General features: G+C 39.2%; 2 protein-coding genes across 9 annotated transcripts in view; one reads left to right on the top strand and one right to left on the bottom strand.

Annotated features, from left to right (window-relative positions):
- The first annotated feature begins 54 nt into the window (after positions 1–54).
- On the top strand, positions 55–7007 carry PIMREG (PICALM interacting mitotic regulator). Of its 7 annotated transcripts, XR_004499813.1 has the most exons (7): positions 55–136; positions 1114–1433; positions 2220–2551; positions 3289–3384; positions 3962–4108; positions 4259–4305; positions 5487–5532. XR_004499813.1 is itself a non-coding variant. In XM_015646326.1 (6 exons), exons 2-5 carry the CDS (start codon positions 1143–1145, stop codon positions 4287–4289), a joined length of 750 nt encoding a protein of 249 aa, XP_015501812.1. In that variant the 5' UTR covers positions 55–136; positions 1114–1142; the 3' UTR covers positions 4290–4305; positions 5487–5523. The 7 variants fall into 7 exon arrangements, 5 of the variants coding, with proteins under 5 accessions (XP_015501812.1, XP_033374714.1, XP_015501816.1 ...); XR_004499814.1 differs by lacking the exon at positions 4259–4305 and having other exon boundaries at positions 5487–5578; XM_015646326.1 differs by lacking the exon at positions 3962–4108 and having other exon boundaries at positions 5487–5523.
- Positions 7008–7963: 956 nt separating this feature from the next.
- Positions 7964–15116, bottom strand: part of PITPNM3 (PITPNM family member 3) — a 59537-nt gene continuing 52384 nt past the window's right edge. Inside the window, exons 18-20 of one of the 2 annotated variants that reach the window (XM_015646307.3) lie at positions 14751–14934; positions 14200–14328; positions 7964–13828 (exon numbers count right to left, since the gene is read on the bottom strand). In XM_015646307.3, coding sequence (XP_015501793.1) covers positions 13520–13828; positions 14200–14328; positions 14751–14934 — 622 coding nt within the window. In that variant the 3' untranslated portion in view covers positions 7964–13519. The remainder of the gene's footprint in view (positions 13829–14199; positions 14329–14750; positions 14935–15116) is intronic. The other variant, XM_015646308.3, reaches the window with a different exon arrangement.

Below are 15116 nucleotides of genomic sequence, written 5' to 3'. Positions count from 1 at the left end.
CGGCGGCGCCGCCAATCCGGGGCCGCGGAGGGGGCGGTGCGGTGTTCAAACGCGGTGGCGGCGACCGAAGCAGCTGCTGTGGGGAGGCGGCGGCGGCTCGGTCCCGATCGGGTCCCGGTCTCGTTCGGTGCTCTCGGTGAGTACTACCCTAAGCGGCTATCAGAGCTGCCCGCTTTTCCCGAGCGCGTCTCCTCCGGCCTTGGTCGCGCTTTTTGCGCTTGTTTCTACCGTCCTGGTGGGCGCAGTAACGGCACTGGCTGGGCCTGCCCGGTGCCCCCGTGTCCCGTTAGCCCGATGTGGTGGCACTGCGGATCTGCCGCGGCTGTTAGTGCACGGCCAGTGCCAGCAGAACGAGGTTCCTGCGGCAAGAGCGGCTCCGGACGGGGCCTGGGGCTGAGCGTGTCCAGGGGCCCTGCCGGGGGCTGCCCCAGACTCCCGTGGCCTCCGGAAGAAATAGAGCACCGCACTGTCCTGTGCAATACCCGTTTGGGCAGCAGCGGCTCTCTCGGGTCATTTCACCTGACTCATATTTGCTAGCGAGTGAAAATCAAGAATTGAAGGTAGAAATGTGCATATGTTTAAATTATCATATAGATAACTAGAATTTCAGCCCTTCCCGCCAAAGTCTTCTGCTAGGAATAATTCTATTATTCCTATTAAACCTATTAAATAAGTCTATTTCAGGATTTATATATCCGCAGTGATAACTATGACTGACATAGAAGTATTCAGCTAGCAAGCACAGCAGGAGACAATAGCAGCTGCGTAAACTTGTCTGGCAGTGGAAGGTTGTTTTCACTAAAGAAGGCAAAAATTTGGGATAGCAGACTTTGATCTGAGACACAAACAAAAAAAATGTACTCATAGAGCATTCTAACTCTCGAACTAGAGCCTTGCAGCGGAATTGCCTTCTTTATGGACTTGCACAAACCTAAATAGCTATAGAAATCAGCCCTGTTCTCTTTCAAAACCCCGAGTAAAAATCTGCTCAGCTCTGTTTTTCTTGCTTCAGGCAAATGTAACCAAATATATCGTGTAATAGTTTCCATTTCTCTTTTTTTTCCTCTGCTTTGTACCTTGTTCTGTCTAAGCTTTGCTCTCATTTTGTTTTAGAAATAAAGTTGACCAAGAACTGGAACCAGATGGCATCTGTGCTCCGGAATGTCAAAGCAACAGTGGTGTGGCAGAAACACCAGCTCTTAGCTGACCTTAGTGAGAATGAGAGCCCTATGCCTGACAAATTCAAGAGAAGGGCCTTTCTGAGTTCTCTCAATACCATTCGCATGTCTTTAAGAAAACGGGCACCATTAAAGCGAGTAGAGCTGCGTTTTCATAAAACCCCAACTAGGGGAAGTCCAGAACGAAGACAGAGGTGCCAAACTCTTCAGACAATTAAAAGAACAGCAAAATATGCTTTTGGAACAGTGTCCCAGGTATTTAGCCTTTGCACTGGAACATAGATAGAGTTTAGTTTTTGCTTCAATTCCAGTACTAAGATTTGTGAATTCTGTACTCTGTGCTGTATTCTAGAGAGTCCATTCCCATACACTTGCACAACTTTTAAAATCTTTAATATTTTTTCTTAAAGTATAGACAGGCAAATTATGGATCTGGCAGAACAGAGGAAGGTGAAAGCATTTTATTTTATTTTATTATGAAATAAGAGCTTTTCCCCTACTGTATCCCCTACTGTATTTAATCATATATGGCAGGGCAGCCTTCACACGAAGGAAGTTGGGTAGAGATTGCCATTGCTTGCAAAAATTTCTTACAGAGAAATATGTAGCATATTGAATTTTTTTCTTTTATTTATTCTCCTGTGCCCATACTATTTACTACCATGTTTTTCATTACAGTTAATCTAAATTTAGACTGACAAAACCTGCTACAAGGTAGCAGATTTAAGCTTGCATTTCCCTTCTTGGGAGACATAAGATTTTTAAATACATAAGGTCTGTGTTGGGGAGCTGACATTTTCCAGCATAAGAGCAGCAGGAGCTTTGTTCCAATGCCTGCTCTGAGGTCCTTCATCAGTACCAAGGGAAGCAAGCGACTTCTACAGTGCAAATGAGTACAGAGGTTAAGATGCATTTATGTTAGTTGAAACCTGATATGAGAATGGAAGCTAGGAATTCAGTCCAAATATTCCTAGTCTTCCTGGTTCCAAACTTGAGGTTACTTGAGTTAATTTAGCCTTACATGTCTAATGCTTCTTTCAGAAAATACAGAAGACTTGCCAAAGCCCAGTATGCTCAGTGGTGACCTTTCCAGCTGAATCCATCAGCAGAAGCTGTGCGACAAGTTCTACCACAAAAAGAAGTGCTACACCTCAAACACCTTGCTATAAGAGCATTACTCCAGCAACCAGTTCTAAAGGCACTCCAAGTTCTGGCAAAAAGGCCTTGCTTGGACCAACAAGGGCACCAGAACATAGAGAATGGAGGGATTTCTCATCCTGGCTTGGTAAAAATGCTGTCTCTCTCCGGAGATCCAGAAGAGCAGCAGCACTGAAGAGCCCTTATTCATCACCTGCTCCTTCCAGCAGAAAGATGTAAATCACATTCTTTTCTAAACCTTTTTTTTATTTTATTTTTTTTTTCTTTTCTGATTAGGTTATCTGGTAAAGTGAAAGGCAAAGTATGATGTTTTCTGTCCTATTCCCCTGAAGGTGTGTAGGTATGTGCTGCTTGAATAGTTAAAATAGTTCCAGCTCCCTGTATAGACAGGGACTGAGCTCTGCATAAAGCTGAAACATAGAAAGTAATTTTTTCCTAGAGACATACCTAGGTTCTTAGCTGGTGCTTTTTGGGCGAAGGAAAATGTGCTGTATGTATCTTGCTCCAAGTTAATGGTAACTTTTCCAAAGCTGCTATTTGTATTCCAAAGATACTAGGAATAGCTCTGCTTATGCTGAGTTCTTTATAGAGAGATTCCTGCCTCAAACAGCAAACAAAAATTAGATCAAGGGTTGTGAGCTAGGGAAATACTTCATAATATGCACATAGGTATTTCTTTTGGTCAAAGTCACAAGAAAGGTTAAAGGTAGAAGTTGAATCCAAGCCTTGTGAATCTGAACCCTGTGGCTGAGTTGGAAGAGAGCTGTTTGGGGGATGAATGGAGATGTGAAGCAGTTGGCCAATGGAATTAAGAGCATAATTGACACTGCCCTAAAGTCCTCTAGATGAAGTCTAGAGGTAATGAGTGGTACTGCAGGGATGGAGGACTGAATAGTGTTACCTAGTCAGCCCTGTCCTGTTTGATCTTCAGCAACCACCATTCTATTTGCAGAGAGTTTGATTGCGAGTTGGAACTGGTCTCATCAGGGATTTGCCAGTTGAAGCGTATCTCCCAAGCATTTGATGATGCCATTGTGAAAGAGGAGAGGTAAATACTGCTAAGCGTGCCTCAACTCTTGGTACAGGTTACCTGCCACCTGAATATAGCCAATTGCAGGCTAAGTAGTCCCTGTAACTCAGGATGAGGAATAGTTGCAGAACTTTTTCAGGTGTAATGTAGTATATCCGTTTTTTTCTTCAAGATACCACGGAAGATTAAACCTGCCATTGGATTTGCAGCTTCTAAAATCTGTCAAATGCTCTCCTTGTCTTTAGTTTCCTTGCTGTGGAAGTCCGATTTTTAGCAGAAAGAGCCTACTTTTGACCTTGTGTGAGAACGGTACCTCCCTGACTCTTGTCTAAAAGAGGTGCCAATCCAGGCTGGGGAAGGAGGGGGGAAAATTCCAGTGTGCTGACACAGTTACTGATGTCTGCACATCTATTAAAAAAATCCTTTTATTAGGTAGCGTTTTGTTAACAAACAATCCATGGTACTCAGATGAAGAAGCCTCATAAAACACCTTGGTTAATCCACAAGGGCGTAGGCTGCTGTATTTGTGAAGGTTATGTCATTCTGAATTAGCCATATTAAGAAAATAAAAATTAAATCAGAAATCTTGTCACAGGATTATTCCCTAAACTTCTGAATCTCTTAGAAGATTGAATGATGATAAGTTAAGTTACTGAATGATGTCAAGGATTCAGTAACTAAATGGCAAGCACCTCAAATTCTCTAGAGGGAGTTTCGCATCAAGTGCTTTACCTACAAAGAGGTAAGAGCTTAACATCCCAGATAATTGCAAAAATTTGTACCAATGGGACAATATCTAGATAACTGTAAGTCAAAGCTTGTATCAAGTTAATTTTATCATATTCATTGAAAGTTCACTAAATCTCACTCCAAATATTCTCCTATCCACTAGTGATATGACAGCTCCTCTCATTCGTAATTGAAGATAGTAGCAGCCAGGTAAAGTAGTTGTTCACTTACCTTGTCTGTGCCTGCATCCATCTGTGGGGAGAAAACCTGCTGTTAAGAGAGAGAGGCTTATTATCTCATGCTGCTTTAAGGCAGTATTATGTAGAACCACAGGGTTCCTCCTTCATATTTGCCCTGGCTGTCTCTGTTACAGCAGGTCCTTGTGCAGTTGTAAAACTTCACTTCTAAATTGTGGATTAGGGAGTCCTTGTTGGGTTCACAATGAACTTCCTATGCAAACATCAGCTTTTCTCACCCCAGACCAAAAAATGCCTAATGTTTTTGTCACTCAAGTTCAGTTCTCATTGGCTACTAATGATCACAAAGCATGAGAGAACCATTATCCTGAGCTGTCTGATTTTACAGCCCTTCTTTTCCATCCTTTGTATTTTCATAGTAGTTGAGTTCATGCTATCACAATTAACAGTAGCTCATAACTGTATTGGTGGCATTTTTAAACACAGCAATTGTACCCAAATGGATGTGACATAAATATCTTCACCCATTATATTGGAAGTAATCTTTTTATTAAAGGGAAATGTACATCCTGAATACTGTGTTCTATTTTAGCAACGAAGAGATGCGCAAGGCACTTTGCTGTAACTTTTCAAGAAAAATGAGAGCAGTTTGAAATGCTGGACTGATGTTTTCAGCAGTGATCTGTACTGCTTCCCCAACTTGGTCCAGTACTCCTGCATGTGTTGATGCATACAATGTGCTCTGTTACTGCCTAGTTGCCTACTGGAATAATTGTGAAATGAACTTTTTTGAAGGTGCCTTTAGTCTTGCATGAGACTGTACTGGTATCCAATTGCCATGAATTTTGATGTTAGTGCTCTCTTTTCATTTTTTTTCATGATGAAACAAACCTTGATTTTAAGTGATTGTTTCTAGTTCCACGTATTGTTCTAATGTTTGGATTTTAATGAATTAGATTATATCACAGGAAATGCTTCTGTTGCTAGTTAAAATATTGCAGTATTTAATTCATGTACTGCCATTTTTGTTCACTGAAGATAACAAAATATTTTCCTGCTAGTGTTTAGAACAGTTACACAGTGAGTATACCAGATCTCTTCCTTTCCCCCACCTGTTTTCCAGCAATTGGTGTGACAATCAGTTAATTAACTCTACTTCATGCTGCTAATGGTAGTCCTGTTGTTTTTCTGCAGGAAACAAGCAATATCAAACTACTACTATCTAATGGCACAAAACTCACAGTCTGTACATCAATCCCTGAAACCATCTCAAGCTATCAGAAGGCAAGCAAAGAAGCTCCGTCAAGTGCTTGGTACCTAGACAGAGATGGCTGTAACTATTTTTTCATGTTTCCAAATTTGAGCACGTATGAAGGAGATGTCTGTATAGCACCTGAAAGGCTGCACTCTATATACACTTAATGAGCTGTTACCCTTTTTTTTTTTTTTATGAAGCAGCTCAGGACTTCCCTTGCTTTCTCTTTTCAAGTAAAGAGTGAATCAAAATGGTACCAACCACAGTGCATCATCTCCCACTGAGATGAGGGAACCACCCTGAAAGTGACTTTCATGAGACAGTTAAGAACCTAGAAACTGATGCTGAACTGGCCAGAAAGAATGGCGAAAGCAAGGGCTTATGATAGATTTATGAAGGGTAATTCTAGGTAAGAGCAGTGTTTAAACTGGTATCCAGCAGCCATGAGATTTAGCACAAATACTTTCCATGTTAAAAAGATTGGCCTATTATTTTGAAAGCCTAACTTGTTATTTTGGGTTTTTTTGTTGCTATTGGCAAACTAGAAGTTATTCATCATGTTAGCTGGAAGTTAATAAAACACTAGTGGCTTCTTTGAGTTCTAAGCAAAACTGTCATTCCAAAGCATCAGGCTTCTGTGGAGTCACTCATGCCTCAAGAACAGAGCCATATTAGGACTCTTACTTCATGGATTTAAGGATTAGCCTAACTAATCCTATCTTAGGTAGTTTGGTTCCAGACAAATCAGAGCAACTTTGTTATTTCTTATTGCTGCTTTAGATAGCATCTTGGGAGTTGAATTAAACATTGCTTTTGTGCTGTATCTGTCTTTTAGTTATACATGAAAATTTGTTACTACAATTTGGTATTACAATTACAAATGTACAAAAAATAATACAAAACAAATACAAGTTGTTACTACGCTTGAAACTTACTGTTATTAATTAGTATCATAGTTAAAGTATTTTGATTATGTATACTTAGCATTTGATACCTGTATTTTGCTTCTAATTACTCTAAAAAAATATATAACATTCATTTGACAAGCCTTTTTTGGTAGGTCATTCAGTATAATGAAGTTAAGTCTTTCAAACTAAAGTAAAGATTTCTCAAGTAGAATTAACCACCAGGGCTGTTTTCCATGGTAAGCTTTATGCAGGCTTCTCCAATTATGTTCACTCTAAAATGAACCTTCAAATGCAAGACTGATTTGGGAATTTGCTCTACTTGATAAATTTAGGATATGTATGTGACCTAGTAGTTCCAGTGTTACTAAAATTTTAATGGTATCAGATATAAATATGAAAAGCATTAAATTATGATGTATATGTAAGTATTGATTTTAAATAGCTCACAATTTTTATTTTTTTTTTTTTCTTGTCAAATTAAACCATTTTAAAACATTGAAACAGTTACCGAGGCCTGGAAACATGAATGTTGCAGTGTGTTTCTTGTTAATGGTATGTTCTATTATTACCTAAGTTGATGGTTTGGTCCAAATGAGACCCTCCCACCCCATGTTGTCAATCTACCCTGAGTCTCCTGTCGATCTGTCTTAAGCCCACTGCATGCTTGGAATTCCTCTTCAGAAATCCCCTAAACTTCAACACTTGATTAGTCCATGTGACCCAACTTTCCCCCCTCCCTCCCTCATTGGATGATGATTTTGTGAACCTGCCTTTTACCCTCCCCAGGATATCTCTGATTAGCTGATGCTTTGTACCCTCCCTTTGAACCGCCTCCCTATTTCAGCTGTTCCACGCTGGCATTTTCTGTCTTTTGCCCCCAAGATTCCCCAGAGCAATAAATCCTCTGTTATCCCATGCAAAAGACCTCCCTCTCATCCTTGTCTCCTCAGAGCACAGACTGACAGCCAAAAGCCACAGAGGGAGTGCTCCAGTCACACCTGGGCTCATCCTGCTCCTGGGCTGTGACCCACTCCTGGAGCAGGCTGAAGTGAGAGAGCCAGATCAGCTCCTGCAAGATGTGATACATGAAAGCAACTCTTCCATCCTGAAGACTTCTAGAGTTTCAGATGACGAAGAACTTAGCTTATGTTATTTCTTGATGTAGTGTTTGTGTGTGTTTTGTGGGCTGTTTTTTAGGATTTTTTTAACAACTTTTCTATATAAGGTACAGAAAAGTATAGTATCTCCAAGTTATTCTTTGCATGTCCTGAAACTACTCCTATAAAGCTTCCACAAAGATGTTGTCTCATTAGTGAAATTACTTTTTCTGTGACTTTTGAAAAGGAAGGAGGGTTAGAATTTTTCAGAAGTTGACCTCCAATCTAAGTATTACTTCAGACAGATCAAACAGCCTTTACTTATAATGTTTCCACCAGTTACTTGGACATGTACAATCATGATCTAATATTTATCAAATTACTGGTAACAAAAATCAGTGACAGTGTTTGTTTAAAGGCAAGGAAGATTTTATTTAAGTGGCTAAGATTTTAAAAACCAGCTCACATCAAAATCTATAGCAGTTGTAGAAATCTTACTCCTTATTTCATAGTAAGAAATTCATTATTGTACATTTTTGAATCTTTACAATGCAGCCATAAGAAATATAAACATTTGTCACCAGATAGAACCTTCTCACTGACAATATTTAAAAGTAAGCACTTAATAAAACTATAGACTGAAAGAACACCTACAATTTCAAGTTTCCTTGTGTGAAATCAGTTGTAAAGGGACTGCCCCTATTCTCCCCCACAACTAGAAAAACAAGTTATGCATAAGACTTGGGGTTCTGTGAGAGAACTGCCATTCTGGGCTGAACACCAGGCATCCAGGAATAACCCTACCTTTCAAACTCGCTATCAGTAAATCATGCTTCAGTGTTGCAATCTCTGGTATACCATCTCCCAGCACATCACAGTAAACCTGCCTCTCTCTTTTCCCCCCTTCTAGGTTCTATACATCCGTACAAAAGACAAATCATCTGTCAAATTTATCTTCCCCAACCCCCCAAAATTCCATTCAGTTTCAAGGACAGGTTACTGAGATTAATACAAGTAAATTACAAGTAATTACAAGTAAACAGTAATAATCCCTGTCTCTTGGGCTTGACCTAAAATGAATGAAAGAGCCAACACATTACTTCAATTCCAGAGCCCATGGATTCTAACTGTTCCAGGCCATATTTCTGAAAAACAGATCTTTTAATCCAGAAAAATGTGTTTCTACTTCCATTTTTTAGGGGGGTTCTGAAGTTAGGCTCATCTGTAGGAATGTATAGTCAGTCACCTTGAGTGACTAAACATCATGGAATTCTTAATTACCTTGACAAACCCACAATTTCTACTTAAGCTCTGAACAGACCATGAGGAATCATTGCTCTTAGAGAAGCTGAAAAGGTAGGCTGGAAAGTTTTGTGCTTATAGGAATTCTATGCTCTACTAGCTCCAGACTAGGATGAAAGTGCTGCTTTCTCCCCTGCATGCCTGACATGAACAAGTCAGTGCAGAGATCCTGAGTTCAGATACCACATGTCAATCTCTAACCAGAAAAATTATGAAATTTTGGTGCATAATCCTCATCTTTCTATTATCAAGCCAATGAGTTTAGCAAATAGATGTCCATGCTTCATTCATCGAGTCCTGTGACAATATACTCACTTTTCTGCAGCCTAGATGGCAAGAGGGGAAAAAAACCTGGGGAAAACCCTACTTATTCAGTAACAACTGTTTGGCCTACAAATTTTAAAGTGTAAAAATACCTACCGGTTTTAGGTATTATTTTAAATGCTTATTAAAAAAACCCAAAACCTTTTAGCAAATTTAAAACAGAAAATTATATAGAAAGAAGGGAAAAAATATTTTTACCTTTCTAAATTTATTCCATGAAAGACATTATGATACTATAGATCTAAATATTAAGGATTTGTTAAATGCATATATGTGTCCTGGCTAAAGAAAGACTGCAATGTATACACAGGACAACTTGCTCACTAGTAATGACAAACAAAGGCTACTTTGCAGAATAGTGGAGCTTCTGAAAGAAATGTCATTCGCCTTCATAGATCAGGGCGTGTAATTTTTTTTCTCTAGTTCACTGGTAGTTCCACTTCTACATAACAAGTGAAAGTTTTGGCTGTTTGGAAGTGACTTCCCTAGGTACTAGAGGAAAAAGGAAAGTAATCTGTATAAACTAAGACTAATGTAAACAAATAAATATGACAGTTCTCATGGAACCCCAATGAATAAGAATTACCAGTACTTTGTTGTTTTTACACCTAACAGAATTTTATGCTGAATAGATACAAACCATGCCACAAAACTAAACAGAAATACTTTGGTCACACAAAAATCTATTCCAAGAGCATTACTGTATGCAAACAAAAATGTTATAGTTATTCAAAATAAGCAGATTTGGATTAACATCACTATTGAATTTTGCAACCTATACAATGATATCTTGTTCCAAACCTACCTAGCTAGACAACAAAATTAAACAGACAGCTGTTGCTGTGCTTGAGTTGGTTTTGTTCTTTTTTTTAATGTATATTGGTTACAAATTTGCTGTGAAAGCAGAACCAAAACTTAAGTGTCTTCCAGTAGCTATACACACATACACAGAGACAAAACCAAAACACCACAGTTGTGAAAGTGTCTTTTCACAATATCTCAAATAACTCTACCACTGTTATTAATCACAGCCATTTTTTTACAGTAATTTAAAATGAATCCATATCAACTGGATAAAGAAGTAAATGCTTCCAGTTGTAGCTTACTTGAACTGTAGCCTTAGCACCCCCTGGACTAACAATTTTGTGTTTTACAATTTTATTTATGCTTCCTCCATTCAGCACATTAAAAGAATGTGCTTTTCTGTTACACACTGGAGGCACTAAACTGATGGTGCTGAAACAACTTAGGAGTCTAATGTATGTTCTGTGGGCACACTCACCTGACTTCTCTGTCCCTTTCCCTTCTGTGCATGTTAAAACACCTTCATAGTTTGTATAGTTTAAGTAAGTGCTGACTGCATAGAAACTGCAGCAATGAGAACTTGCAATCAAGATGACTCTAGGATCAAACTTACCCTCAGCAAATGGCCTGCCTAGAGGACTGATCTTCCATGAAAACACAAGTAGAACTGAAATCCAACTGCAAGCTGAATGCCTCTGAATGACTGGATGCAGTTTCATGTGGACAAAGTGTGTAGCTAAAATGCCTGTATCACTATTTTGCCAAAATGCACAGCCATTCTAGCCATGAGCAGCCAGCAGTGCTGGAATTATGCAAATGCTATATAAGCTCTCATATATTGTAAAACAAAGTTAGGGACAATATTTTCAGCTTTAATTTAATACCATTTGTAGAAACTTTGGACTTGCTACTACACTAAATCATACACATACACGTGCATGTGCACACACGCACACGCACACACACACACGCGCACACACACACACACACACACACACACACACACACACACACATTGTTTTACTGCTACTATCTCCTAATATTCTTAAGGGAAGCCAGCACAGTGACTACTGTAAAGGTGACCTGGCTATTAACAGAAATACACAAAATCAGTCTTCATGACATGGAACCCTGTAAAATGACATTATGTCTCCAAGAGTAAAAGACAGCCCTTTATAATCTAGGAGATTTTTCTAACTTTGTACTCAGACACTATTTCCTTCAACACAGTCACAGAATTACACACAGATCCCTCTTTTGAAAGGAAGTAGATCTTTCTACTACAGCAATTTATAACAAAAAAAAATAGGTTTTCAAGTCTCTTGGGTGATAGAGGTAGATGGCTAAAGCAACAGTAGCTTTGAACAGGAATAGCAATTACTGTCAGGAGACATTCTACACAACACCCAATGCTTAAAAAGAACTTTTTGATCAGTCAATACTTTAGACCCCTCAGCAAACTTAAAATTTTCCTAGTAAGTTCCTCTCTCACAAGCCTTCCATTCGCATATTAGAATTAATACATGTAGTGGGTTGAGAGAGAACATGGAATAATTCCTTCAATATCATGGGTTCAAGAACCATGATAGTACTGGGAAAGCATTTGTAAAGGCTGCTTCAATGCAGCCTGCAAACTATCTTTCATTTAGCTTTTGTAGCAACAAAGCACAAAACCCTAGCCCCTTGTAATGTACTTATCTGCTCCCAAAGAGTGTTTTCTATCAAACCTTTTACTATCCGTCCTTAATCTTCAGTAGAGGTTACCCCTTCCCTTAAAGGAAGCATTAGAGGAAAAAAAAACCCCAAAACCAACTACTGATGTGCCAGAGGTATTTCAGGAAGTTTGAAATAGGTAACTGACAACCTTGCCAAGTAATGCCTGAAAATGTAAATCAAAGATCTCCACTTATAAGCTATTTTTTTACCTCTTAAGGCTAAAGCCACACTCCTATGCCCTTCCAAAAGCCCACTTTTGGAACTTCAGGTTTAACAGGGAGTATAGACTTACTTTACTTCTGTGCTGTCTTAATAGTTTTCCATTACATTTCTTGTTTTATATGTTAACTTTCAAAATCATTAACGAACTTGGTGAGAGACTTTCTGGTCTAGCAAAACCTGAAAGGGTGATGGAGAAGCACAACAACCTCTCCACCACAATTCCCTGAAATAAAAAACAAACAACAAACCTTGTGACTTCAAGTTTTCTCAGTGTCAATACTATGCTTTTACTGCTAAAAAAAAGAGGTTTTTCTAACGCGCACTTGTAACTTCATTGCAGGTTTTAAAGCATGCATCAATTCTGTCATTGAAGTTCTCTTAATGAATTCCCATGGAAGTATCTGCATGAAGAATCTGCAAACTGCTACAATGTTAAAGTAACTATAATGCCTTGGAAACATTACTACTTAGGGAAAATGTTACACATTTTACTTCTAGTAAGTCCATTGACCGATCAGAGAAATATTTAAATCAGTAGAAAAATGTCTGTTTGGCACCTGCTTTTTCACATGTCCACTCTTTGAACTTCAAATTCTATAATTCTGAATGCTACAGATTGTCTTAATACAGCTGGTTGCTGTGAAGCATGAGAAGGTAAACAATTTATCAATTTACTTCCTTTTTTTTCCCCTCCAGTGTAAAGATTCTAGTTAGAATAATTAAAAAAGTAATTCCTCTGAAGTTTGCAGATCCCTTAGTAAAACAGTTCCTTTTAACTTGCCCTCAGGATCTGACTCTCGGACTGAGATCATCAGAGCCATCATCTTTGGAGTAGTCCACACATTTCTGCACAGTTACCAAGTTCCACAAACAATGTGATCTTTGTACAGTTGCACACTACTTTGTTTACAACACGAACTGTGTTCAAACTGTGGCAGACACATTTATTTTTAGCATGAAGTTTTTATGTTTGGTTCACAAGTGAAGTTCTCTCGTTTATTTGTCCAGCACCTCACACAAATATGAGTGCCCAGGTTGGAGTCTGTTTACCAACACTGTAGGCTGAAAGGAAACCTTGGGTTTAAGGCACCCAGAAAGCATCTTGTTGTACAAGTCCTAACCACCCCACTCCAGCTCCCACTGCTGCTTCCCTTTATCGCTTTTATTGAAAAGTGAAGTGGAAACAGTCATGACTACTTAATGTTTAAAGTGTAAACATTCTCTGTAACCCTCTGGGCCTACCCTTTATACTATTTTGGGTGCAGCTAATTAGCTGATACCACAATCCTTCTGAGTAAAATCAGTATCTTTTACTCTTATTGCACATATTATATCTGTTAAAAAAAAAAAAAATAACCTGTTGCTTTGATGATAAACTTGTGATAGTTCTAGATTTTTTTAAACTTCCCCAATAAACATGATAAGAGGAAGATACTGGAAGTGCCCCACTTGGTGTAAGAAGGCAGATTTCAGAACAGGGAAGACTCCAAAGTACAAATTCCTGTCTACTTCTCTAAGTTTGGAGCTGCCTAAATACTATCTTTGAGGCATGCCTACAAGATTAATGGGGTGCACCCAAGATCTATATTCCCAATCCTCCTAGGGAATAGATTCAAATTTGTGAACTCCACCTCGAACCCAAGCAATGGAAGGCAAATGCCTGTCATGATCTTTGTCTGATTCAGGCTGGCTCTGAGCACGCTCTGGCTTGGGGTTTGCAGAAGGCGGGTCAGGTTGCTGCACAGACATAGTCCTGCGGAGGTGGTTTCTCTTGCGCAAAAATTCAGGTTGCGAGTGGAGGCCAAAGCTGCCTTTTCTCAAGATCATCCGAGAGTTGTTCTTTTTGGGTCGTGAATGGAGATTGAATTCCAGCGAGGCCAAGTGGGCTGCATAACCTTCACTGAGGAACTGAAACAGGAAGAAAATAAAGGGAATGACAAATTACTGCTGCCTTGACCTATGAGTGCTATGAAGAGTTAAGCTTTGATCACTGTCATCCCAGTTAGGCATCTACTGAGTACTACTACTCTTCTCGCCTCACGTTTCTTTCAAGTGACCCACTCTATTTTGTCGTTCAAAAATATGCAATGCATGCACTTGTATATACAACATGCAACCACTTGATTCTCTTTACTATTCACCCAGAAAATGCCTCATTTGTAACCCAAACTGCCTTTCTTTGAAATACTGTTGCTGCTTTGAGTTTGTACATGCATTCACTTGCATACATTTCCTTGTCTTCCCTAGGACTTTCTGATTGAATGGATTGAGTTACTTACTTGGCACTGTGCCTGGTATTTCTTTGTGGATCGTCCAACTATGTAAATCTGGGATGGCGACAGAGCCAAGACACTGTACACAGAAATATCCTTCATGGAACCATATGCAGCACAGATTTTGATGTGGCACTGAAACAAACATTATTTCCAAAGTGAATGCACTATTGAAGACCATGCTACTACAAGGCTAACACTTGATTTTCAATAAAGCAGTGTATGAGTTCATTGTTAACAATTTCAATCTGTAAACCACAGAAAGCTAAATCTTTAGCTTTAAAGAAAGGTACAGAAAGCTGCCTACATGTGAGTAAGAACTACAGCTATGTGCACAGGAAAGAACAAGCAGATCATTTACATATTTGTCACGACTGGAGTTCCCTTTGGACGTTTTATCAGCTTTCCTTGCTCTTTAAAAAGTGAGAAAAGAAATGAGGAATGGCAAAAAGACTTTGTGATGTTCAGTAAGACTTACTGTTCTGAAAGAAGGGAGATCTCTACTGAATGACATTCTCTGAAAAGAGGTTTTAAGGCTATAAATAGGTTTCTAGTACCTCTTGCACGAGATTCCGGAGAAAAATGGTCTTTTGTCGCAGTGGGTCATGAACAAGCCCATCTGAGAAGAAGATCATCCCTTGTGGGAAATTGTGTTGGGACAACCACGAAACCACACGCTGTTTTTGCATATCTGGACGGCCAGTGATATAGATAATCAGATATCCCAGGTCCTGCCAATGTCTGTCAGAAGAAGCAGTTAAATAAGTTCAGAAAGACAAACAACACTCACAGGTAAGGTCAGCACCTTTTCTCAAACCAGTTAGAAGTCAGATGCTATCCTTCAACAAGTGGAAATGAGCATACCTAAGTCTCTGCTCCAAATCAAGGAACTAAGTAATAATGTCTACACCTTGCAGGAGATG

Source organism: Parus major, chromosome 19 (genome assembly GCF_001522545.3).
Source record: "Parus major isolate Abel chromosome 19, Parus_major1.1, whole genome shotgun sequence".
Classification (NCBI taxonomy): Eukaryota; Metazoa; Chordata; class Aves; order Passeriformes; family Paridae; genus Parus; species Parus major.
The sequence above is the reverse complement of the archived record's forward strand: the minus strand, read 5'-3'. Positions and strand labels throughout refer to the sequence as shown.